The 25,512-nt window shown below is 55.0% G+C and overlaps 1 protein-coding gene across 9 annotated transcripts; it reads left to right on the top strand.

Annotated features, from left to right (window-relative positions):
- Nucleotides 1-480: 480 nt before the first annotated feature.
- Nucleotides 481-25,163, top strand: STARD3 (StAR related lipid transfer domain containing 3). Of its 9 annotated transcripts, none has more exons than XR_015147632.1 (16): nucleotides 481-600; nucleotides 13,286-13,564; nucleotides 19,005-19,082; nucleotides 19,438-19,502; nucleotides 19,643-19,696; nucleotides 20,097-20,214; nucleotides 20,418-20,516; nucleotides 20,745-20,800; nucleotides 21,170-21,262; nucleotides 21,924-21,986; nucleotides 22,156-22,251; nucleotides 22,618-22,697; nucleotides 22,783-22,887; nucleotides 23,500-23,745; nucleotides 23,913-24,006; nucleotides 24,413-25,163. XR_015147632.1 is itself a non-coding variant. In XM_086357874.1 (15 exons), exons 2-15 carry the CDS (start codon nucleotides 13,337-13,339, stop codon nucleotides 24,515-24,517), a joined length of 1,347 nt encoding a protein of 448 aa, XP_086214000.1. In that variant the 5' UTR covers nucleotides 481-600; nucleotides 13,286-13,336; the 3' UTR covers nucleotides 24,518-25,163. The 9 variants fall into 9 exon arrangements, 4 of the variants coding, with proteins under 4 accessions (XP_086214000.1, XP_086213999.1, XP_086214003.1 ...); XR_015147629.1 differs by having other exon boundaries at nucleotides 19,438-19,515; nucleotides 23,504-23,745; XR_015147631.1 differs by having other exon boundaries at nucleotides 19,438-19,515.
- Nucleotides 25,164-25,512: the final 349 nt, after the last annotated feature.

Genomic DNA, 25,512 nt, shown 5'->3' with positions numbered 1-25,512 from the left:
AGGAGAGGGAGGAGGTAACAGGTTTCCCTATGTGGTGGTCATCCAAGAGTCAGGTCCTCGACCCCAGTGTCCAGTCCTCTAACTTGGAGCCTTGACTGCAGACAAGCTCCAAACCCTTTTGGGGAAGACCTTAGGAGTTCTAGATCCCGGTAAGGATGGCTGAAAGTGGGTGGGGGAGAGGAGTCCTTCAAGAGTAATTGAAATCCTACAAAGGACCCGTCCCCACCCCTCTCCCCACAGGCCTCCCCTGGGGAAGACCCTTTTTTCTCCATAGTGCCAGGCTTTCGTGGCCCAACAAGGATGATGTCTCTGGGCTTCTTTCCAATCCCCCCTACCATTAGGAAGCTCTTTTCAAGCCTAACTTCGGCTTCAGTCCCCACTTCCGGACTTCGGGGGGTGGGGCCCGAGGGCTTGGGGGCGGGGCTGAGGGGAAGGGGCGGGGCTGCAGTCCTACGCACGTCCCGGATCGCTCTCGGGGGCGGACTCAGTGGCGGAAGTGGCGTCGGGAGATCTCTTTCCGCTCGGAGGCGCTGCTGGGGCGGTGGAGTCAGATTGCGGTTGCGGGTAGGAAGAGCTGGGGTCGTGGCTGACATGGAGCAGGTGGGTCCGCAAGAGGTCACTGGGACCAGGTGGTGGTACAAGGGCTACGTCTTGCCAGCGGATCCCGTCTCCCTAGCGGGTGTCCGTTCGTGGTTCCGTCCTACCCTTCCCACACCCCCTGCTCCCCACGTTCCGCCCCCTTCCTCAGCTCCGCCCCCTTCCTCAGCTCCACCCCGCGCGAGGTTAAGGGGTCTCCTGCTCTGACAGTCCGCGGCCCCACCCACTCGAAAGAGTCCGGGAAGGGCGTCCCGGATCGCCCTCCATAGCTTTTCTTTTCACTGTGAGGGGGTGGTGTCTGGGTATTAAGAGCAAGAACTGGATATGGGAGGTGTCAGGGTTAAGAAGGCAATGGCACCCCACTCCAGTACTCTTGCCTGGAAAATCCCATGGATGGAGGAGCCTGGTAGGCTGCAGTCCATGGGGTCGCTAAGAGTCGGACACGACTGAGCGACTTCACTTTCACTTTTCACTTTCATGCATTGGAGAAAGAAATGGCAACCCACTCCAGTGTTCTTGCCTGGAGAATCCCAGGGATGGGGGAGCCTGGTGGGCTGCCGTCTATGGGGTCGTACAGAGTCGGACACGACTGAAGTGACTTAGCAGTAGCAGTAGCAGGGTTAAAAATGAGCAGGAAAATATCTGCAAGTTCCTGTAGGTCTCCGTCTCACTGTCATCCGGGCTCCCTCAAGTTCCTTGGGAAATGGCAGTGAATGACTTCTTAATGGACATCAGAAGGGCTCTTTGATATCTTTCTTGAGTTCTTAAAGGTGCATAACACCAGTGACACTAACTCGTAATTGATATAGTGGATATGTGCCCCTTCCCCCCGTTTTGGCTTCCTCCGCGTCAGCATCCCCTTATTTTCTTCCTACTCCTCTGACTGCAGAAGTACTGTTTCACAATCTCTTCTTGCCCAGCCCCTTATTCTGTACACTTAATCTGGATGGTCTCATCTACTCTCATGGTTTCAGCTTTGTGTCCGTTTGTGTTCAGTGGCTCAGTCGTGTGTAACTGTGACCTCTTGGACTGTAGTTCTCCAGGCTCCTCTGTCAATGGGGTTATCCCAGGAAGAATACTGGAGTGGGTTGCCATTTCCTCCTCCAAGGACTGAACCTGAGTGTCCTGCGGCTCCTGTATTGGCAGGTGGATTCTTCTTTACCACTGAGCCACCTGGGAAGCCTGGCTTCAACTTTAGGATACCAGAAAGGCACCCAGATCTCCAGCTTCAGCCAAGCCCCTCCCTGGAGCCTCAGGCTTGGCCATCCAGCTACCAGTTGGATGGCTCTACTTCAGCTGCCACTCAGTCTGTCTGAACTCAAATTTATCTTGTCCCCTGCAGATTCATTTGTTCTCAACTACCCCATCCTAGCCAGAAACCTGAGAATTATCTTATACTTCTCTTTTTTCTCAGTTCTCATATCTAAGAGGTGACCTAGTCCAGTAACTTCCTAACATGCTTCGCACATGGTCCCATGCCTCTGACTCTGTTGTCAGCACCTTGTCGATATGTTTCTCATCAGGATGATTGCGGTGACTGAACTTCCAGTTCACGGCCGCCTGCAACCCAGTGTCCCAACTGTAACTCTTTTGGTCCTTGAAAAAGATGTCTCATAATGTCACTTCCTTGCTTACAACCCTTGAATGGTTTCCCAGTGCCTATGGGAAAGGCTGAATCTTTAGCACAGATTACACGGCTCTCTCTCCTACCCTATGTGTACCCTGAGGTCCAATAATATGACATTGCAGGATGTGCTTGCCCACACCTTGCCATTTTGTGTCTCCATGGCTTTGCATGCACCAGCCCCACTGCCTAGAAAGTCCCTTTTCCTCTTATCTGCTGCCTACCTTCTACTTGACCTTTAGTGCTCTGCTCAGGCAGCATCACCTCTGGATCACCGCCCCTGCCCAAGGCTAAATATTGTCCCATCTGAGTCCCTGCAGCACCCTCTCCATAATAGCCTGATGATGAAGGATACAGACTCATGAACTGGACTTCCTGGGTCCCAGGACTATCTTATGATATTGATGAAGGCAGAGCTTCAGTTTCGTTTGGCAAATGGAGATAGTTCTGTGCCTATTTGGTACAGTTATCGTGGATTAAATGAAATAGTGTATGTTTAGGGCTTAAAACGGTGAGCACAGGCATGCTCAGTAAATCAGTGTTAACTATTATTACTGTTTACATAAGAAGGATAAAGAACAGTGATTCTGATTTTTAATTTTATCAACTTTTTGAGAATAGTTGATGTGGCTTCTCATTCTGTCTCAGAGCTGCAAAGCCTGACTCTTTGTCAGTAAATAAAATGCTGGGGTAGAGAGCATTAGGGGCAGGATCTGGGTGAGGATTCAAAATAGTAGAAGACCTAGATCCCATGTCATTCTGCTCAGAAAATGAGTCTGGAAATGGATAAATGTTAGAGGCCAGGCTGGTGGCTCAGAGGTTAAAGTGTCTGCCTCCAATGCGGGAGACCCGAGTTTGATCCCTGGGTTGGGAAGATCCCCTGGAGAAGGAAATGGCAACCTGCTCCAGTACTCTTGCCTGGAGAATCCCATGGACGGAGGAGCCTGGTAGGCTACAGTCCACAGGGTTGCAAAGAGTCAGACACGACTGAACGACTTCACTTTCACTTTCAAGCATGAGTTCTAGAGAAATGTACACAGAACTCTGGGAACCCAAGGAAGAAAAAGGCCAAGAGTAACTTCCCAAAGAAGCTGACAGTTAGGGGCCCTCGGTGAGAGAATGAGTACCAGCAGGAGGCAGAGACCAGGGTGGGCTCAGAGAAAGGAAAGCTATATCCTCCAGTTGGAGAGCTCCTTCAGGGGAGGGGGCTGAGGTGGGCATGAGGGCAGATTCCTTTCTTCACCTGGCCGCGAAGAAGTATCCCCTCGGGTTAGGAGCCTGCAGAGACCATGCCCTGGGGAGGTCTGGAGGCTTGGTACCCATGTTTGGGGGCAGGGCCCTAGGGGTAAGGTCAGCACGCATGCCTGTGGGCTGGGCCTGTGTTTTAAACCAGATTCTGGGCTTCTGTTCAAGCCCGGAGTGCCCATCTTCCTTGCCTCCGGCTGATAGATGCAGAGGCCTGGGTCAGATGGCTCCTCCTCCCTGTGGCTTTCCTGACCTCCCCCACTCTAGCCTGGGTCAGATGCTCCTTTCTCTGGGAGCCCACAGTCCTTTGTTCACCCCTCCCTGAAAGTGCTGATCGTAGCGTGGCACTGTGCCTTTATCTGTCAGCCTCCCTTCGCAGACGTGGACCCCCTGAGTGAATATCCCCAGGGACCAACACAGTGGCTGGCACGCTGTAGGCTCTCAGTTTACCTGCTGTGGGAAACCGAGCTCTCCGACACTCGGACTTGTTTGGGGGAAAGGGTGTGGGTGAGACCAAAAATTGTGTACATTTGACAGCTCACACTTGTTGCATTCAACGACAGAGGTTGTTGGCCCCGTTTTAACAGACAGAGAAGCTGAGATTTGGGAGGTGAGGTCAGGTTCACTCAGCAGGAACTGTCTTCTGACTCCAGGTCTACAACCATGTCCCAGAAACTGCCCTGGGCTCCCAGTCCCCAAAGGGACAGCTGCCCCATCAGTGGGACGAGGGACAAGGGAGGTATACCATCCTGCCTGTTGTATGTTCCTCTGAGCTTTTTCTGCCTGGGAAGGGGCTGGTCAGGGCCAGTGCTGGGAGGAGTCTGTTCTGAACCACCCCCGCCCCTGCAGGGCCCTTCTGTCACCTAGGCTCATAGGACTGAGATTGCCCTGGAAGATGGACCAGCCCTTTCCAAACTGACCTTGAGAACTCAACCTCATTAGTCCTGTTTTATCCAACAGCACCGATGGGGCCTCACTCACCAGCCCTTGAGTAGGCTGGGGTCATAGAGTCACAGAGCTGGGGACATCTCTGACATTTAATAGGGCCTGGCGTGTGGAGGGAGCTGAAGGGCTGAGTCAATCTCAGTTTGATAGGATTTTCCAGTAAGTGAAAGTGAAAGAAAGAAAATGAAAGTGAAGTCGGTCAGTCGTGTCTGACTCTTTGTGACCCCATGGACTGTAGCCCACCAGGCTCCTCTGTCCATGGGATTTTCCAGGCAAGAGTCCTGGAGTAGGTAGCCTTTCCCTTCTCCAGGGGATCTTCCCAACCCAGGGATCAAACCTAGGTCTCCCGCATTGCAGGTGGATTCTTTACTAACTGAGTCACAAGGAAAGCCTGTAAACTGTACTTCAGAACCTCCTGGGGCTAGGGCAGTGTGGGAGCGTTCCGTGATGAATACAGTTTCTGTTTTGGCTTGACTGGGCCCTGTTCACTTCCTCAGAAGGAAAAGGGAAAGAGCCTGGCTTGGCCTCTGAGATCTTACTTGTCACTGCTGCTGTGTCCTGGGTTCTTTAGGGGCATAGTTCCCTGCTTCTCCAGGGAACTTCCCAAGCCATCTGGGTGGGGCACAGTAGAGACTAGGAAGCCAGCTGTGCTGAGGCTGATGGCATAGGTCACCGATCCCTGAACTACAGGAGAGCCTAATATGTAACATCCTGGGTCAGCTCCCTGAGATCAGGGCCCATCCTACCATCCAGAAGTACTGATGGACCCTCAGTTTGGGCAGAGTGCCGTGCTGCATGTGCCTGGCCCAGGGCCCTGCCTCTAACACTGTTCCCGTGGCCGCTGATAGTAGTCATGCTGCTGCTGCTGCGAAGTCGCTTCAGTCGTGTCCAACTCTGTGCGACCCCACAGACGGCAGCCCAGCAGGCTCCCCCGTCCCTGGGATTCTCCAGGCAAGAACACTGGAGTGGGCTGCCATTTCCTTCTCCAATGCAGGAAAGTGCAAAGTGAGAGTGAAGTCGCTCAGTCGTGTCCGAGTCTTAGTGACCCCATGGACTGCAGCCCACCAGGCTCCTCTGTCCATGGGATTTTCCAGGCAAGAGTACTGGAGTGGGGTGCCATTAATTAAGCACAGGCACATTGCAGCTGTTGTTTCTAATTCTTTCAATAGCTCTGTGATGTGGGCACTCTACCATCCCTGTTTTACAGATGAGAAGACTGAGTTTCAGAGAGACTCAAAGGCCCACGGAGTAATAAAGAATGGCCTTTGGCTTTTGACTCCAGGTTTCCTGACCAACCCCCAAATCTACGCGCTTTCCCTTTTTCCAGGGTGATCCATAGGCCAGTGAACCTACTTGACATGTGCATGACCTGAGCCTCAAGGGCTCGAGGAGAGATGAGTTTGAGGCTCGAGGAGAGATGAGTTTGAGGCTAAAGTCTAGGGGTGTGGGGATTGAAGTGCTGAGCCAGGGTCCCGAGATCTGGGCTTGGGGAAGCCTGAGCTGAGAGTGAGGTTTGTCCAGGAGGCAACTTTTGAACTGGTCTCTAAAGACTTAAGAGTTCCTCCCAAGGGAACTGGAGGTATGAAGGGAGACCCAACTGGCCATGGTGTATCCTGGGAACAGCCAGTGGCTCGAGAGTATTGGGGGAGGCGTGTCAATCCCATCACAAGAGCGGAGTGGTGGGGACCCTCGCTATCCTAGGGATTTAAACCTGCACCCAGGCCTTTCCCTGTGAGTCTGGGTTCAGAGAAGAGGAGGGGAGCAGTCACCCTGCTTAAGGCTGCGTGGGAAACCAGTCCTCCCCCTTGCCTGCTGGTGGAGGAAGGGCCCAGGCTCTGGGTAACACGAGACTCCAATGAGGGTGGAGTCCAGTTTAGCAGAGGCTGGTTTGGTGGGGCTGCTCCTCCAGGATTGGGTGTGAGTGTGTGCAGGAGCACCTGTACATGTGATGCTGCGGTCGTTCAGCACACTTCTTCAATATTTGCTGTGAGACTGGTGCCGGAACCAGATATGCAGCCGTGAGCAGGCAGGGTGTCCCTGATCCGGTGGGAGAAGACAGGCAGGAAGCAGATCAGTAAACATATAATGTCTGCGGTGAAGAAGGAAGCAGGGTGAGGGGATGCAGGCTGGGGCTGAATAGAGGGTTCAGGGAAGGCCTCTCCAGAGAGAGGGAACATTGCAGAGACCAAGGGGAGGAAATCCGGACACGACAGCAGGAGCAGGGGTCCTGGGGTAGGAGCATGCTGGATGTGTCCACAGGGCAGTGTGGCTGGAGCAGAAGGCACCAGGGGAGGAGGAGGCTTGTAGGCCAGGATGGGGACTTTGGCCTTTACTGTGGGGGAGCTGAGGCTGTTGGAAGTTTGGGATGTCGAGGAGGTGCAGCCTGACGTTTACTGTGGTCCCTCTGTCTGCCGTATTGAAACAGACTTGGGACCAGGGCAAGGAGGCAGTCAGGAAGCTGTAGTAAATGTGAGATCGTGGCTCAGGCAGGGTGCTGTTAGTGGTGAGCAGTGGCGGATACTGGCTGGACTTGGAAGGATTTGTTCATGGTTCGGATGTGGAGGGGAAGGTGCTGAGCTCTCTACAGGCTCTGGCTATTAAACTCTTTGGGGTCTTTTGACACCTCGCTCCCCACAGGGCCTGAAGGTGGCCACATTTAGGTTTAGCCCAGCACTAGGGGAAGCCCACGTGCCCCTGGGATCAACTCCGTCCTGTCCAGGCTGTGGGCAGGCCTCTCCAAGCTTCAGTCTTGTCACCTCTACAGCTTCTGGCAACAGATGCCAGGAGTGAAGGAGAGGATGTCTGCAGGGGGCCGGCGGGGCCACTGCCAGCCCGGATTGCTTTCTTCTGGCCCGTCTGGATCATGCACAGGCCTGTTTGGTCTGCTGTCCTCCTTCCCTGAGCCAGCTTCCTCCCAGGCTGGCCAGTGGCAGAACACAACCTGAGGCCAGCCTCTTCTGCACACAGAGCCTCTGTCTGCTGCCCGTCTGTGGATTCTCCATTAACCTGGGCATCAGCAGTCTCAATCCAGAGCAACCCCAGCCCTGGCCTGAAGCCATCCCACAGAGGCTGTCAGAACTCGAGACTGTTTCCACCTAAGATGATACAGGGGTCATGTTAGCTAACCCTTCCACAGCAGTCACTCTTTTTTGGGGACTGTTCTGGGTCCTTATGTGTAAAAAGTTGCCTAAACCTTGTAATACCTCTAAGAAGCAGATACTACCATTACCCCGTTTTATACACAAGAAAATCGAGGCACAGAGAGGTTCAGTGACTAGTAAGGTGGGAATCCGGGCTTCCCCTGTGGCTCAGTGGTAAAGAACCCACCTGCAATGCAGGAGTCACAGGAGACCTAGGTTCAATTCCTCGGTGGGGACGATCCCCTGGAGGAGGATGTGACAACCTACTCCGGTATTCTTGCCTGGAGAATCCCATGGACAGGGGAGCGTGGCATGCTGCAGTCCGCAGGGTCACAAAGAGTTGGACATGACTGAAGCTACAGCACGCTCGTGCATACAAGGTGGGAATCCAGGGTGGGGCACGTGTTTTGAGCCCACGTCTACTGCCCCCTTGGCCTGGGGAGAGGGTTTGGAGATGCCGTACTGCTCTGAGGTGAGAATCGTTTTTGGACATAGATGGGGTGTTTGTCTGCTCGGGGTCACAGAGCCTAGCTGGTGGAGGGAGCTCTATCTGGAACTTGTGTAGGTTGGCCTGACATTCCGTGGGAAGCTGGGCAGAGGAGAAGGGGAGAGGCCCACAGAGGTGGCAGCGGCGGCCATGGCTCCTGTCTGTGCAGCCCTTACTCTGTGACATCAGGGGCTGTTCTCCGTGCTCTCCATGCACAGCTGTCTCCTCTGATCCACCAGGCGCCCCAGGGTCAATACAGGTATCCCCCAGTCCCCGTTTCCAGGTGCAGCCTCGGAGTCTTGCCAAGTGAGTGACAGACATAGGCGCATTGCAGACTTGCTTTGGTCAGGAAATGTCAGCCAGAGACTGGCAGAGAGATGGTTGGAGCCTCCAGCCCAGGGTGTGACTGAGGCCTGGGAAGAGCCCTGTCTGTGCCCCAGCCACCTAAGAACTGGAAATGGAGCCCTGGGGGAGGTTGGGGGGTCAGGCACCAGTGGGAAGAGGTAGCATCAGAGGTCAGTCCGGGCTTCCCCCCAGAGCCTGTGCAGGGAGCCAGGACACCCCCCGCCCACCTCCCCAGGAGCACACGCTTGCCTGGAGCCTCTGTAACTTGGCCCATAGCTCACACAAAGGAGGAAGCCTGGGCTGAAGCCTTGGACAGCTTACTCTGGGTCATCTGGCACGTGAACTGTGGAGCTCAGATTTGAACTCAGGCCTTTGGGGGCAGTTTATTACACATCACTGTTGTGTGTAAGCCCCCACCCCCCCACACCGCACACCTCTCACCTGAATGGCCTTGCCCACCCGCTTGCTCCATCTCCACCCTCACCGGCCAAACACCAGCCATCCTTCCCCTAACACTTCTCTAAATGCCTGTGGGGCAGCAATCATTGGTAGCAATCACAGATGGGAGATGCTGCCTTTTATTGTGGGAAAGCATGCACAGCATAACATTTGCCATTTTAGCCACTTTTAAGTGGACAGTTCTGTGGCACTAAGTATATTATCATTCCCCTTATTTAATGCAACTGAAGAAGCTGATTCTCAGAATGTTCTGTTTGCCCCAGTCGCAAGACTGGTGAGGGTGGACCGAGAGTCAAACCCCGGCCTCAGAGGTACCAGCTGCCTGCTGTCGTCTGCTGAGTGGGGACCCACCCAAAAGCTTCTGCTGCCCCCGGGCTAGCGTTTCCTGGGGCCAGTCAGAGAAGGCCTGGAAGTGGGCGTGAGGGGCCCCCAGAGCTTTCCCTGTGCCCAGAGACCTGCCTGGCCTCCTCCTCCCAACCCCTCTTACCCTTCTGACCCAGGATGAGAAAAACCACCAGTTCCCCCCACCACCACCACCACCCCACTCTCTCCAAGCAGCTGAGCTTCCACAAGCACGTCAGGTGTCACGTCTGCAGTCAGCCCAGGCCGACTTCTTCACGCCACACGTGCTGCTCCCCTCCTGACACCTCTGAAGGTGCTGGGGAGGGGCTGGTGACGGCAGGCGGTGGGCTTGGCAGGGGGACGCTGCTCCCAGGGGGCTGGGTGGCAGCCCTGCTGCCCCCAGCCTCCTGATGCTTGTTCCTGCCTCCCCTGTCGGGAGGGTGGAGGCCAGTCCGCCCTGCCGGCAGCTGCCTCCATCCTCCCGGGCCAGTGTTCTGGGGACTGTTGAGAGCAGTTCTAGGCCAAGGTGGTTTTCATATCTGGAGCTAGCAAGTGGTCTCACGGAACTCAAAACTTTTCAACGTCATCTGAGTTGAGTTTTTCAAACCACACCCATGGAGGTTCCTCAGGGTGACCCTGGATGGAGTTTGAGGGAAGGCTGACTTGTGGGGCTCTCTGTGGCCACATCCTATGGCAGGACCTATACAGTCCTGTTTTTATCCATTGTATTTATCTGCTGTCTGCACTACGAAGCTTGCGGCATCTTAGTTCCCCAGCCAGGGGCTGAACGTGCACCCTTGGCCGTGAAGGTCTTAACCCCTGAACCATCAGGGGATTCCCAGTTTTTATCTGTTTTCTTTTTTTTTTAATTAATTAATTTTTTAATTTAAGGATAATCGCTTTACAGAATTGTGTTGGTTTCTGCCAAACATTGACATTTATGTTTTTTTTTTAATTAAAAAATCATTTTATTTTAAATTGGAGGATAATTACAATATTTTGGTGGTTCCTACTATACATCAGTATGGACCAGATGTATAAACGCGTCCCTTGCCTCTTAAACCTCCCTTCCACCTCCCTCCCCACCCCACCCCTCTGGGATGTCAGGAGCACCAGCCCTCGCTGCATCGCACAGCAAGCTCCCACTGGCTGGCTGTTTTGTATGTGGTCGTGTGTACTACTGCTCTCTTTTAGCACTGCTCTCTCAAGTCATCCCAGCCTCTTCCTCCCCTGCTGTGATTATGAGTCTGTTCTTTATGTTTGCATCTCCTTTGCTGCCCTGCAAATATATCTGTTTTATATATTGAGATCCTAGGTAAGGTTTTTTGGTTGATGTTAAGTTTCTCTTAAAAGGGTTTTTTTTTTTTAACGGACCTTTTTCCTGGAGGTTCAAGAGGGAAGGGACATATGTATACCTATGGCTGATTCATGTTGATGTTTGACAGAAAACAGCATAATTCTGTAAAGCAATTATCCTTCAATTAAAAAATAAATACATTAAAAAAAAAAAAAATGGACCGTTCTCCCAGATAGGGAAATGGAGGCTTGCTAAGAAGGACTTGCCCAAAGTTTTTCAGGTCAGATGGCTGCCCCTGAACTCATTCACCTCTTCCAGCTCTTGCTTATTTGGATGCTGAGTTTCTTTCACGGAGGAGGGTGACGCAGAACCCTGCTCTCTCTGACTGTTGGCCAGAAGCCCTCACCCCTGCTGCAGAGCCCCGTGTGCTTGGCTCCCTCACCTGCCGCACCCCCCGCATTGGCAGCTCTCTCGGGCTCCCCCAGCACCTCTGCTCTCGGCCCCCCTCTGTGTCTCTCACTTCCACATGGTCGTCTGGGTGTGTGAGTGTCAGTGCTGTTGTACGCCAAGTGTGTCTCACACCCAAGCTGCTGCCACCCAGGTCCTGTCCCCAGAAGGGGAGGGAGAAGGCCAGGGGGCAAGACTAGACAGACCCGGGAGCAGACAGGGAGTGGGGAAGCCACAGCACCCTGCAGTGAGACAGGGAAGGGGGAGAAGGTGAAGGCAGGTAGGAAAGGAGAGAGAGACACATAAGAGAAAACCAGAGAGAGAGTAATCTGATGGGGGTGGAGAGACACTCGCAGATGGGAGAGAAGTGGAGAGGAAGACCCAGAGAGGGGGCGGAATAAAGACAGACGTGGGAGGGGGTACAGAGACACTTCCAAAGAATGGTGAAGAGGTAGCTTGTGAGAGAGACAGGAGAGAGGAGAGATGGAGACAGGTCTGGCAGAAGACGAGCGGGCTATTAGAGACAAGGAAATGTCACCCGCCCTGGGGCTGCGGCTGTGTCATAGTGAGGGATGCTGAGCGTAGAGTCTGACACCAGATCTGGCTGATAGATGTTGGGGGGTCCCATTGCCAGCAGCCTCTTCTGGCCCCCTCTTCTGGCCGCCACCTTCCAGAGCTGGTCCAGCTTTCCTCCAGATGAGCTTAGCATGGACACCCTGAAAGAGTAGTAAAGGGTGGTGCTTCTGCTGAGAACAGTCAGTCCTGACTGTTGGGTTGGCACAGAGGTAGAGGGATGGGTGAGCCGGCTTGCTCAGAAACCGTGCTGGCCACAGAATGGGGGCTTGTTTTCGACTTAGTAGCTGAAGCATGGAAGAGACCAGACAGCAAATGTGTAGAGGGGATGGACGGCTATGGTGAGGGGACCAGTTAGATCTTGGCCTTCCCAGAATCAAGCACAAAGACCCAGGGCTCCCCTTCCAGTGGCGCCCAGACCTGCCCTCTGGTTCTGCATGTGAGAAGACTCAGGGAGACTCTTCATGGGCTCCCAGAGACTCAGGCCCCACCATGCTGCTTCAGCTCCCCTCTGCTCAAGCCTAAACCTTGCCTTCCCCCGCCTGGGGGACAGGGCCTCTGAGGGTCCCTGCCAGCAGATTGGTAGAGCAAGGACCATAGGCCTGGGGGCTGCTCAGCAGGGAGGGAGCGCCCCACTGCCCACTTTGTCTCTCGGGTTTATGAGGATTTCATCCTCATGGTCACATGGGCAGATAAGGCATGGATGGTCACATCCATTCACTTCCTGGAGCCTCGGCTGTCTTGTGTGAGGAATAGGAGGAACCATTCTGCCCTGTGTGGACATGGAACACAGTGAGATTACCGGAGAAGGTGAAGCCCGGTAAATTCACTGGGACTGGGGAAGGAGGGTGCGAGGCTGTGAGGAGAGGGCCTTGGAGCTGCCAGTTGAAGGACTGGGGAGATCTGGGTGTAAGGCCCCCAAGGCAGGACCAGGCTGCCATTTAAAGGGACCTAGAAGGCCAGGGTGGCCATCACAGTGAGATGATGGGGCCCCATCTTGCGAGGACCACCATGAGGAGGGTCTATTATCCTCAGACCAGAGGGGAGCCCTTGGAGGGTTGTGAACAGGGAATGGCAGGATCTGATTCATGTTCTGAAAAGCTTTTTCTGGCTGTCTAGAGGTGGTTGCTGTGGGTGGGGGTAGAGAAAACCTGGAGACGCGCCCACCCATTAGGAGCAGGAGAGAGCTGGTTGGGCCTGAGGCGGGGGTGGCGGAGAGAAGGGACCAAGATTTCAACCCACCATCCCTCCGGGGCTGGCCTGCGCAGAGACACTGCTCTAGGAAGTCCCTCCCAGTTGCCATGGATCAGGGGGTGGGAGGGTAGGGCTGGCTGCTGGGAGGGAATGTGGCTTTGTGCTTGGAAAACAAAGAACAGAGCTTGGGGCTGACTTCTTCTGGGGGTGGGACCGACCCAGAGGCTGCTGACAGGCCCAGAGGCTGAACTACAGGGCAGGGCTTGGCAGGAACAGGCTGTGGCCCCAGGGAGGACCCAGGAGGCCCCCAAGGGTGACCATGGGGCTGCAGGATTTTGCCTGGGGTGGGGGGGGTGAAGAAGCAGGACAGAGGGAGAAGGATGCTCAGACCCCTCCAGCCTGGAAGTCAGGCCGCAGAGGAAAATGAGGCAGAGAGGGCCCTGGGCCACAGAGTTAGGCGGAGGGTGGGGGGCAGATGTGTTTGGAAACAAATCGGGGTCCTAGGGCTGCGTTTGAAAGGACGAAGGAGGTTTCCGAGTGTTCCTGGACCCTGACACCAGGACCTGACCAGCCACCCTGCCTCCCTGCAGCCCTGCTGCTGAGGCCCAGCCCAACCTGGCTGGAGGTGGGGGCCCGCCAGGATGAGCAAGCTGTCCGGGGACCTGCTGGCCCGCGACCTGGAGCGCAGCCTGCCGGCCGTGGCCTCCCTGGGCTCGTCGCTATCCCACAGCCAGAGCCTCTCCTCTCACCTCCTCCCACCGCCGCTGTCGGAGAAGCGCCGGGCCATCTCCGACGTCCGCCGCACCTTCTGTCTGTTCGTCACCTTCGACCTGCTCTTCATCTCCCTGCTCTGGATCATTGAGCTGAACGTGAGTGGGGCGAGGCTCGGGGCACAGGTCAGGTTGGGGGAGGGGTATTGCCCGGGCCTCAGAGGGTTGCATCTGGGGGTGTGTTGATTTCCAGGTAAAATGAAGAATGAGACTAGAAGAATAGCTGTTCTCATCTTCCAGAGAGAGAAACACAGAGACGTTAAGCTGCTTATCCAAGGTCTTTCAGCAAGTGTGTGAAGAAGGCAGGGTCTGAACCCAGAACTCACACCTTTGCACCACACTGGCCCCTAGTGGACACTCTTGAGAAAGGAGGCGGGATCCCAGAGGGCTCTGGTGGAGCTATCAGAGCCTTTGTCTTTCTGCTCTACTTTGCTCTCTGGCTTAGTTCATTCATTCATTCAGCAAACATTTCTGAGTCCCGGCTGTGTCCCAGGCGCTGTGCCGAAAGCAGAGGGAACAGTGGGTGGCAATCTGTAAAGACTCCCAGTGACGCCCAGCTTTCCTTCCCCACCTTGGGCATTCTTCCAGTGTCCCCAGTTTTGGCCTCTTGGTTTTGGTGAGATTCCACCTAATGGTTTAGAGACAGAGCTGCCTGTCAGGGTGGAGTCTGCCCACCCCCCACCCCTGCCATGCAGTGCTTGGCCAGCTGGCGGTGGAACCTAATCTCCGGGTGCTAACAGGGCAGAGCAGGACCTGATGCAGAGGCAGGAGCATGGAACCAGGGCGTCCTGGGCTTGGTCCCCTGTCCCAGCTTCTGCTCTATAGCAACTGTGTGAGCTCAGCGAGGGACTCAGCCTCTCTGAGCCTCCCCTTGTCCTCCTTGTGCAAAGTGGGTCAGAGTTCTGGATGGCAGGTGTCCTTCCTCCAGGTCTCAGGCCCAGTCAGTTCAGTCACTCAGTCGTGTTCAACTCTTTGTGACCCCATGGACTGCAGCATGCCAGGCTTCCCTGTCTATCACCAACTCCCGGAGCTTACTCAAACTCATGTCCATAGAGTCCGTGATGCCATCCAATCACCTTATCCTCTGTCGTCCCCTTCTCCTCCTGCCTTCAGTCTTTCCCAGCATCAGGGTCTTTTCCAATCAGTCAGTTCTTCACATCAGATGGCCAAAGTATTGGACTTTCAGCTTCAGCATCAGTCCTTCCAATGACTATTCCGGACTGATTTCCTTTAGGATGGACTGGTTGGATCTCCTTGCAGTCCAAGGGACTCTCAAGAGTCTTCTCCAACACCACAGTTCAAAAGCATCAATTCTTTGGCGCTTAGCTTTCTTTATAGTCCAACTCTCACATCCATACATGACCACTGGAAAAACCATAGCCTTGACTAGATGGACCTTTGTCGACAAAGTAATGTCTCTGCTTCTTAATATGCTGTCTAGGTTGGTCATAGCTTTTCTTCCAAGAAGCAAGCGTCTTTTAATTTCATGGCTGCAGTCACCATCTGCAGTGACTTTGAAGCTCAAAAAAATAAAGTCTCCAACTGTTCCCATTGTTTCCCCATCTATTTGCCATGAAGTGATGGGACCGGATGCCATGATCTTAGTTTTCTGAATGTTGACTTTTAAGCCAACTTTTTCACTCTCCTCTTTCAGTTTCATCAAGAGGCTCTTTGGTTCTTTGCTTTCTGCCATAAGGATGGTATCATCTGCATATCTGAGGTTATTGATATTTCTCCCAGCAATCTTGATTCCAGCTTGTGCTTCATCCAGCCCAGCATTTCTCATGATGTACTCTGCATGTAAGTTAAATAAGCAGGGTGACAATATATAGCCTCGACGTACTCCTTTCCCTATTTGGAACCAGTCTGTTGTTCCATGTCCAATTCTAACTGTTGCTTCTTGACCTGCATACAGATTTCTCAAGAGGTAGGTAAGGTGGTCTGGTATTCCCATCTCTTTAAGAATTTTCCACAGTTTGTTGTGATCTACACAGTCAAAGGCTTTGGCATAGTCAATAAAGCAGATGTTTTTCTGGAGCTCTCTTGCTTTTTCGATGGATGCCAACAGATGTTGGCAATTTAATCTCTGGTTCCTCTGCCTTTTCTAAATCCAGGTTGAGCATCTGAAATTTCACAGTGGAAGCCTGGCTTGGAGAATTTTCAGCATTACTTTGCTAGCATGTGAGATGAGTGCAATTGTGTGGTGGTTTGAGCATTCTTTGGCATTGCCTTTCTTTGGGATTGGAATAAAAACTGACCTTTTCCAGTCCTGTGGCCACTGCTGAGTTTTCCAAATTTGCTGGCATATTGAGTGCAGCACTTTCACAGCATCATCTTTCAGGATTTGAAATAGCTCAACTGGAATCCCATCACCTCCACTAGCTTTGTTCATAGTGATGCTACGTAAGGCCCTTAGGCCTTTGCATGCCAGGATGCCTGTCTCTAGGTGAGTGATCACACCATTGTGATTATCTGGGTCGTGAAGATCTTTTTTATGTAGTTCTGTGTATTCTTGCCACCTCTTCTTAATATCTTCTGCTTCTGTTAGGTCCATACTGTTTCTGTCTTTTACTGTGCCCATCTTTGCATGAAGTATTTCCTTGGTATCTCTAGTTTTCTGGAAGAGATCTCTAGTTTTCTTGAAGAGATCTCTAGTCTTTCCCACTCTTGTTTTCCTCTATTTCTTTGCATTGATCCCTGAGGAGGGCTTTCTTATCTCTCCTTGCTATTCTCTGGAACTCTGCATTCAAATGGGTGTATCTTTCTTTTTCTCCTTTGCCTTTTGTGTCTTTTCTTTTCACAGCTATTTGTAAGACCTCCTCAGACAACCATTTTGCCTTTTTGCATTTCTTTTTCTTGGGGATGGTCTTGATCACTGCCTCCTGTCACAAACCTGTCACAAACCCTCTCAAGCTCAGGGGTCAGGAAAACAATGACTGTTGTTACAAAGGAGGAGCTTAGAGAAGGAGCTGGTTTAGGGGTGAAGTTTGATTCTGGGTATGTTGAGCTGGAAGGCAAGGCAAGGCTTTGAGGGTGATGCTCCTCTGTGCACAGAGGTGAGCTGGCACCTTCAGCGAGAAGGAGCCACAGCCATGGGGGACCTTACAGACCATCTTACTGATGAGACGGCTGAAGCTCAGCAAGGTTTATGGTCATTTGAAGAGTTTCTGAGGTCTTAAACTTTATTCCTTTGGACAATCCCCTTGGGCTTCCCTGGTGGCTCAGGCGGTAAAGGATCTGTCTGCAGTGGAGGAGACCCAGATTTGATCCCTGGGTTGGGAAGATCCCCTGAAGAACAGAATGGCAACACACTCCAGTATTCTTGTTTGGAGAATCCCATGGACACAGGAGCCTAGCAGGATACAGTCCATGGGGTCGCAAAGAATCAGACACGACTGAGCAACTAACACTTTCACTTTCCAGCGTGAAAGCAGGCACTAAAATTCACCCACATCCTTCATTAAATGTATGTATAATATTTTCTTGACAGAAAAGAGCTGAAAAAATGTTTGGCAATTTTACTTTGGAACCTATATGGCTATACTGGCTGTAATAGCTCAACAGTTGTCATGCAGACTTGAAAATGCTCGTGGAGTGAGAAAATCTAATCTCCAAATTATTTTCAGATTTGACAAAAAGTTTCAGAACGCTGAATTTAACAGTTCAGAGAATTAACATCATGTTTCTCTTGGTGGACAATTAAAATTTTATTAATTTTTCAATTTTGCCATTTTCATACTTTGAAACGTATGCATTTTTAGTTTTTTTAAAATATTTATTTACTTAGTTTGACTTATTATTTACTTACTTGGGGAAGAAAATGGCAACCCACTCCAGTATTCTTGCCTGGAGAATTCCATGGACAGAGGAGCCTGGTGGGCTGCGGTCCATGGGGTCACAGAGTCGGACACGACTGAGCACACAGCGCCTATTTGACTGGGTCTTAGTTGTGGCACATGGGATCTAGTTTCTTGACCAGGGATTGAACCTAGGCCCCCTGCATTAGGAGCACAGAGTCTTAGCCACTGGTCCTTAAGGATCACCTTACTGATGAGAGAGCTGAGGATCAGCGAGGTTCAGGGTCATTTAAAGAGTTTCTGAGGTCTTAAACCTTCTTTGGATGATCCCCTTGGGCTTCCCTGGTAGCTTCACCAGGTGGACCACCAGGGAAGTCCCTATTTTTAGTTTTCTAACAGACTGCATGTTGCCCAGTGTATGCAAGGACCCTGACCAGGCTGTAAGACCGGCGCCAAGATCTTGCAGCCAGAGCTGGCAAAACAAGGGCAGGAACTCTACTGTCCTGAGTCCTGATGCAGTGGGCTGGCCGGTGGGTATGCAGGCAAGGGAGAGTTATCTGTAAAGAGGAAAACCATGGAAGAGAGAGCTCTGTGGACAGAGCTGGAGCTCTGCTGGCACCCCACCTGCAGCTCTGACTCTGGAGCCCAAGAGGGCGTAGTCTGAGGAGTAAGAGGAGGATCAGGCTGGGGTGGGTTGTGATGTCAGCAAGGCGTTTGACTCCATGGGGTGCAGAGTGGTCTTGAGGCTGAGGCATTTGATGGGGATGCACCAGGGCTCGAGACTCAGTGAGGGGCTGTCCAGATGGCTGGCTTTTGCCCTGAGCATCAGAATCGCTCAGGAGCTTTACAGCCATTCCAGATGCTCGGCTCACCTCGAGATTCAGACCCAGCGTCTCAACATCTGTATCTTTAACACCTCACTCCCCTCCACAACCCCAATTCAGATCATCTTCCAGAAATCAGAAGCCCTAATCTAGGTAATCGTGAAGGGTCTTCCCCTTCAGGGCTCCCAAACTCCATCCCCCAGAGTCCCCTTGTGCCCCTCTTCTCTGGAGGCTGGCACCCCACCTGCAGAGGCACAAGCCTGCCACCCCATTCCACCTGAGGCATCAGGCTGCAGTCTAGCTTTCAGTGGGCATCCGGACTCCTTACTCCCCAGCCAGGCTCTCAGGGATCCCATTGAAAATGTGGGTGGCTAGGGCAAGGGCAGAGGCAAGGACCAGTCTGCTTACTCTGCATGCCATCCTCTCTAGCAGCTTGATGGATTTTGCCCATTAAGTACAAACTTAATCAATCGATTTGCCACCTGGGGCTCCGTCTGACACCACTGCCCACCCTTGGTCCCCGTCACCCCAGATGGATGCTTGGCTGGAAGATGGAGCACCGCAGTGGTGGGAGGGAGAGGAAATCATGGGAGAGGCTGGCTCCCAGCTCGCTGTCTGCCAGCATAGTGCCTGCATAGGGCCCATCACCTCCCAAGGCCCTCCAGGCTTGCCCCTTCCTAGGCAGTGTGCTCACGAGTGTCAGGAGGCTCAGCTCTGCCTGTCTGGACTGCCTGGATCCTTAGAGGAACAGTCTCAGCGCTGGGGTCTCAGGCCCCTGGCTGAGCTCGCCTGGTGCCTCGGGGCTTCTCAGGTGGTAGCTGAGCATTTACAGCCTCTCCTCCAGGTTCCACCTGCCCCCTCTGGGAGGACGAAGGGCAGCCCTGGGGACTTGGTCCTACCCACCTCTCTCTCTTCCAGACCAACACAGGCATCCAGAAGAACCTGGAGCAGGAGATCATCAACTACAGATTTAAAACTTCCTTCTTTGACATCTTTGTGAGTGGCCTTGGAGATCCTGCGGGCAGAGAGGGAGCAGGGACAGGGTTCTTTGGCTGGATTTTCTTCTTCCTGCAGCATGCATCCTAATCTGATCAGGGAGCCCTCTGTATTCAAGCCTGTTCCCAAATGAGGCCCTGCTTTCAGAGAGCCCCAAGTGGGAGGGGAAGACAAGACCCCCGTCCAAGGAGGTCACATGTAATCCCCAAAGAAGCACTGACCTGGCCTCGGCCATTCCCTGCTGGGGCGTGCACACTGCGTGGGGAGCCTGGGGGAGCAGCCTGGAGGGGCGGCCAGCCTTCGGCCGGGGTGGGGCCCATGGCTGCCTGTGACAGCTCCTCCACTCCCCTGCCAGGTCCTGGCCTTCTTCCGCTTCTCCGGACTGCTTCTGGGCTATGCCGTGCTGCGGCTCCGGCACTGGTGGGTGATTGCGGTAAGATGCCACTTTCCTGGCAGCTCTCGGGCCCTGGCTGGGCTGGCTCATGGGATGGGATGGAGGAGGACTTACTCCCCAGGCTCCGTCTTCGCTCTGTCTGTCTCTCTCTCCCTCCCCTGGACAGGTCACCACGCTGGTGTCCAGTGCATTCCTCATCGTCAAGGTCATCCTCTCTGAGGTCAGTGGCTCGGGGTCTGGCTGGTCTGGTGGGCATCTGGCCTGCGGGATGGGCTCATCCCAAGAAGGGACTGCTTCTCTGACTTTGGGTTTCTGTCCCTGTTGTCAGGGTTGGGTGAGGAGGATTCCTGTCCTTGGCTTTTTCTAAGGGGTCAGCTTCACTGGCTTTGCCCACTTGCCCTGCTGAAATCCTAAGAACAGAAAGTTCCTCCTCCAGGCTGACCTTAGTGTATCATGCTGTAGAATTCATTAAGCCCTCCATCTCAGAGGCATGTGCCACAGGGGGGGCCCAAGCAGCTGGTACCAGGAGTGGGGTGTAGGCCAGAGTCAGCAGCCCCGGGGTGGGGCTCTGGGTCTGGGGTGGCCCCCGGCTGTGGAGCTCAGCCCCCTCCCCTCCGCAGCTGCTCAGCAAAGGGGCCTTCGGCTACTTGCTCCCCATCGTCTCCTTTGTCCTCGCCTGGCTGGAGACCTGGTTCCTTGACTTCAAAGTCCTACCTCAGGAGGCTGAGGAGGAGCGATGTGAGTGCTGGGGGGGTGAGGGGATGCAGCGAGGGTCACCCCCACCCAAGAGAGGAGAGTTTCTGGCATGAGGGCCAGTTCTGAGCTCTCTTGCCAACTCTGCCTCCAAGAGCCTTAAAGAGAGCCTGGGCCGGGGGACCCTAGGCTGCCAAGGCATGATTGTCCTTGGTCTGGGACGATGGCTGCCCACGTCTGCCCCCCAGGGTACCTTGCCGCCCAGGCTGCTGTCGCCCGAGGACCCCTGCTCTTCTCCGGCGCTCTATCTGAGGGCCAGTTCTATTCACCCCCAGAATCCTTTGCAGGTGAGGGTTGGTGGGTGGGGGAACTACCTCCAGGGAGGGGCTTTATGAGGAGCAGGATAGCTGGGTCTGTCCTTTCTCGTCCTCTGTCAGCTCCTTGGAGAAAGCGAGCAGCCCTCTCCCACACACAATCTTATCCCCCCACACACCATTGCACTTGTACCCCAATCCCTCACCCCCACCCCTTCTCCCCACCTCTTCCCGTTGTCCTCCGTGCTTGTTTTTCTGCAGGGTCTGACAATGAATCCGATGACGAAATTGTTGGGAAGAAAAGCTTCTCTGCCCAGGTATTTGGCTGCCTACCCCTACCTGGGGTGGGCACCCCAGAGAGGAGCCAGCACTGGGCTCGGCCAGCTGGGCAGGGGCTTCCCAGAGGAGGGCAGACCTTAGGCAGCCTGAAGGCCTGTCAGTGTCCATCTGAGTGTCTGGCTCACTGTCAGTCAGGCCCAGTGGTCTCCTTCCTGCCTGGGCCCTGGGGTAACAACCGCAGCACCTGGTCCCCGGGAGCTCAGCGGGCGCAGGAGACCAGCCCAAACCCTGCATCTGGACATCCAGCTGAATCAGGCCTTTGAAAGAGATGTGTGGAGTGTCTAGAGAAAGACCCAGAGGGGTGCAGCTGCCAGGCTGACCACTTCCTGCCTCCCCTCCCTGGCCAGGAACGGGAGTACGTCCTTCAGGGGAAGGAGGCCATGGCGGTGGTGGACCAGATCTTGGCCCAAGAGGAGAACTGGAAGTTTGAGAAGAATAACGTAAGAAAGTTTTCTCCCACGGGACCCTGAGAGTTGGCTTGTAGGGAGTTTTCCCTCCCTTTTCTGAGGCCTGAGAAAGAAGCCCAAAGATTGCAAGGGTTGGAACCCTATTTCTGCCCAGGGGAGGGGGCTGGGCCCTGGGGTCAGCCCCTTGGCCTGGATTGGACGTTTCTAGCGCCCCTCCCCTGCTCACCGCCCCCCCCCCCCCCACGACCCCGCCCCTGCCGCTCTGCCGCCTCAGCTCCAGCTTTGAAGGGGAAGCCAGGCTTCTGTGCTGTGTCCGGTGTTTTGTTTCATGACCAAAACAATATTATCTAGAAAGATGGCAGAGAGCTTGGAAAACAGGGGGAAAACATCCCCGTCCCTTTCTCTGGCCAGTTCCCCTGGCAGCCTCGGCGGCCTGGAGAGACAGGCCTTCGTGGTTGCAGCTGCTGCTGTGCTCCTGCCTTTTAACTTGATATCAAAAGCCTTTCTCTCCTCATGGCAGGACGTTTGTCAGAACCATTGTTTTTTAATGGTTGCTCAGATATCCCCCAGATTCCTAAAGTTTTCTCCTCTGAGCTGTTAAAATCTTGCCCTGCCCGTCACCCATTCCTGCCCTCAACCCGGCCCTCTTCTACCCTCCACTCACCTCCCTGGTGCCCTTCTGTCCCTGCCATAGGAATATGGGGACACTGTGTACACCATCGAGATTCCCTTTCACGGCAAGACCTTCATTCTGAAGGTGGGTGATGGAAAGAGTGCTCTGGAGCTTCTTGCTCTGCCTGGGACTCCATCCAGGAAGGGCCTGGTGGTGTGGGGACCCTCCGGCAGGTTTCTCCCACCCAACAGGAAAGGGCTGGTGTGCCCAAGTACATCTGGCACCATCCAGCCCTCTGCCCACCCCGCCCCAGACCTTCCTGCCCTGCCCCGCGGAGCTGGTGTACCAGGAGGTAATCCTACAGCCTGAGAGGATGGTGCTATGGAACAAGACGGTGACCGCCTGCCAGGTGAGCTGAGCCAGCGGTCCAAGCCTGGCACCCCTCAGGGCAGAGCCATCAGGCAGGTGAGGGCGTGATCCAGTGTGAACAGTGAACCCCCTGGGGACCCGGGTCGCATCACTGAACTACTCTGGGCCTCAGCTTCCCCATCTGTAAAATGGGGATGGTGGTAATAGTTTCCTCCAAGAGAGGGTCTGGAAGATGGAAGAACAAAATGCTCAGAGTGCTGGGTCCAGCGCCCATGAATGGAAGTGGCTCCTAATTACGGGGCCTGAGCAGAGAGCCGGCTGACCTGGGGGCTTTCCTGAGATGCTGGGCCCATCCTCGGGGCTTTCCTGGGGTGGCTGCACCTTATGTCTGCCCTGACGCCCGCAGATCCTACAGCGAGTAGAGGACAACACCCTCATCTCCTATGATGTGTCTTCAGGGGCCGCAGGTGGCGTGGTCTCCCCCAGGTGAGCCCCCCTACCCGCCCCCTCAGGCAGGCCTCCTGCCCTTGGGCCTTCTACACACCCCCCTCATCTAATCATCCCCCTCCAGGGATTTTGTGAATGTCCGACGCATCGAGCGGCGCCGAGACCGATACCTGTCCGCGGGCATCGCCACCACGCACTGCGCCAAGCCCCCGACGCACAAATACGTCAGGTGAGCTGAACCTTGCCTGGAGTCATGCGCACTGGCTCCTCCCCTCGTGGCCGTGAGAACAGGGCAGGACTGGTGTGTACAGCTGGGCACTTTCTCCTGCTGAGGTCGCCTTCCTGTCCCCGGTCCCACTGTCCCTACTCCTGCTTATCTGGGACCACCACCAGGCTCAGGGGAGCTCCAGGGTAGACCGAGGGTGGCGATGAATAGGGACCAGTCGGGAAGGGGGCTGGGAGCCATGAGGTGGCTGGTCTAGGGGACCGGCACAGCAGGAGGCTCTGTGTTCTGAAGCATCACCTTCCTGCCTTTCATCCCCTTCTCCCTGTCCCTTGGCCTTGCATTACCCTCATGGTGCTTGGAGGTACCCAAAGGAAGAAGCTTGAGTCCTCTGCTGTCTGTTCCACGGCCTCCTCCAGCCCCCTTGCTCTCTAGTCCTAGCGCTGTGGGTGGCCTCCTCCCAGATACTCGACACTTCCCCTTCTGTCTCGGGGTTCCGCAGAGAGCGCTGTTCTTTGCGTGTCAGCCCGGGGCTCTGGTCTCACCACCACCACAGTGTTTGCTGGGTGATGGGCAAGCTCGTTTCCCCTCCTGACGCCAGCTCCCTTATCTATGGAGGCAGGGGAGCTGATGGGATGGGAATCCTACCGCTCAGGCCTGTGGCCTCCCAAGAAGGCGCCCCCTCGTGGAGCCCCGCGGCTCTGCACTGCTCCCAGAGCTGGGCCCCGTGAGAAGTGCTCACCCCCGCACTACCGGAGTCCCTGGACAGACTAGATGAGAGCTGGAAGGTGGTACACGCCCTGCCCCTGGAGCTGTGCAAACATCGACCGGCTGTTGAAGGAGGATTTGAGCACCCCATGGCAGGTGGGGTGGGGGGCTGTATCCTGTGGCCTCTGGGACACCCGTTCTGGCCCTGCTCAGACCAGCAGCTCCCTTCCCCCTTCCACCCCAGTCCAAGGTGGGTCAGGGCAGAGCGGAAATCAGGGGTTTCGCCTGGCTCCAAGGTCCCCTACCAGTGCATCTCTCCTCAGGGGAGAGAATGGTCCTGGGGGCTTCATCGTGCTCAAGTTGGCCAGTAATCCCCGAGTCTGCACCTTCATCTGGATCCTTAATACAGATCTCAAGGTGGGCATGCTGGGGCTCCGAGGCAGGCTCTGCGGAGTGGAGGGGACTGTGCTGTGTGACCTTGGGCGTCCCTACTCCCGGCTTCCCTGCTCTCTGCCTCCTTTCTTCCTCTGAAACTGGGGGCAGGGTCCAGACGGTCTTCTCGCCCTGAGGCCCTGTGCCTCCCCTCTTTACCTCTGACTCCTGAGGCCTGAGGAAGGGTGGCTGGCTGCCAGCCCACCCCCTCCCGGGTCTATTTGTGTGACTCATGCCAAGACCGGGGTACGGCATGTTCTTCCTGCCAGGGGTGGGGGAGAGGGCGGCCTTGGCTACATGCCAGAGTTGCACCTGCATTTGGGCACCAGTTGTTGAGGGGGAGTCCCTGCTGAGGGCCGGCCTTCCTGGAACTTCTCCTCGCCTCCCCCAGGGCCGCCTGCCCCGGTACCTCATCCACCAGAGCCTCGCAGCCACCATGTTCGAATTTGCCTTCCACCTGCGGCAGCGCATTGGAGAGCTGGGTGCCCGGGCATAAGGGTGCCTCCTCACCACCCTGCGGGCCAGGGTCCTGTTGCCACGGCCTCCAGAGCCAGAGAGGGGCACCGCTTGGGCTTCCCACTGCCCACTGAGGACCTGGCCTCAGCAGTGGGGAGGGGGGAGCTTCCTCCACAGCAGCTCTGTGACCTGAGCTCCCGCCCTACACCGAGCTTCACTGCGCCTGGGGGCGGCCATGGCCGGCTGAGGGCTCAAGCGCTGGGACTCTGCTGCTGCGCCGAATGGGTCTTTCCTGCCAACGGTTCCACGGCCTCCCTGCCTCTGGGAGGAGGAGACCCGCTGTCCCCTACCTGGCCTGGGGCGGGGTCTTTAACCGGAGCCACGGACTCAGCGGGAGAGGACCCTGGCCAGGACCAAAGTTAGGGCAGCTCATCACCAGTGTGAAGGTGTGGGAGCTCCTCTCTCATCATGGTTTTTTAGGATTATTTAAAGGGTCTGGGACCTTTCTCCACTTGCACTTCCACTTGTAGGGGTGTGGATGGCAGGTGGGGATGGTGGGCACTGGCAGGGAGCCTGCCCCTCCCAGGCTGTCTCCAGGTTGCTGCCCTCCACCCCCACCCCCCAGTGCCTCCTTGGGGACCTTTGTAATTTGAGCCAATTAAAAACAGGAACTCAAAAAAAAAAAAGCCCCTGCAGCCTGGCCTCTTGAGAGTGAAAAAAAAAGGGCAGCACGCAGGGCCTAGGGGAAGGAACCCTGCTTCAGCCTACACATGACCCACCCTCCCAGAGCCAGAATAGAGCCAGCTGGGGACCCAGTTCTCGAACCGCCCCCCCGCCCCGTTCAGCTGGTCAGATAAGTGGTCAGAGAAAGATTCCCTGCCTCCCGGCCAGGTCTCCTGCTAAGGAAGGTTAGATTAAGGTCTCCAGCCCAGGATGGGGAGGCGGGAGGTAGGGGAGACCTGGAAAGACCCCGAGTAGGCCTCAGCTGATCCTGGGGTCTGCACGTTTGTCGGGGAGGAGCCTGGAGGCGAGGCC

The sequence above is a fragment of the Bos grunniens genome, chromosome 19 (assembly GCF_055505025.1).
Source record: "Bos grunniens cultivar Pamir isolate PY7600 chromosome 19, Bosgru_T2T1.0, whole genome shotgun sequence".
NCBI classification, from domain to species: domain Eukaryota; kingdom Metazoa; phylum Chordata; class Mammalia; order Artiodactyla; family Bovidae; genus Bos; species Bos grunniens.
This window is presented reverse-complemented; position numbering and strand designations above follow the sequence as displayed.

Excerpts from the sequence above, each read along its gene's own strand:
- STARD3 (XM_086357873.1), top strand. The coding sequence starts at position 13,337 with ATGAGCAAGCTGTCCGGGGACCTGCTGGCCCGCGACCTGGAGCGCAGC. Across the intron at positions 20,517-20,744 it reads ACCCCCAGAATCCTTTGCAG|GGTCTGACAATGAATCCGAT; the intron begins GTGAGGGTTGGT and ends GTTTTTCTGCAG. Across the intron at positions 22,888-23,912 it reads CCGACGCACAAATACGTCAG|GGGAGAGAATGGTCCTGGGG; the intron begins GTGAGCTGAACC and ends ATCTCTCCTCAG.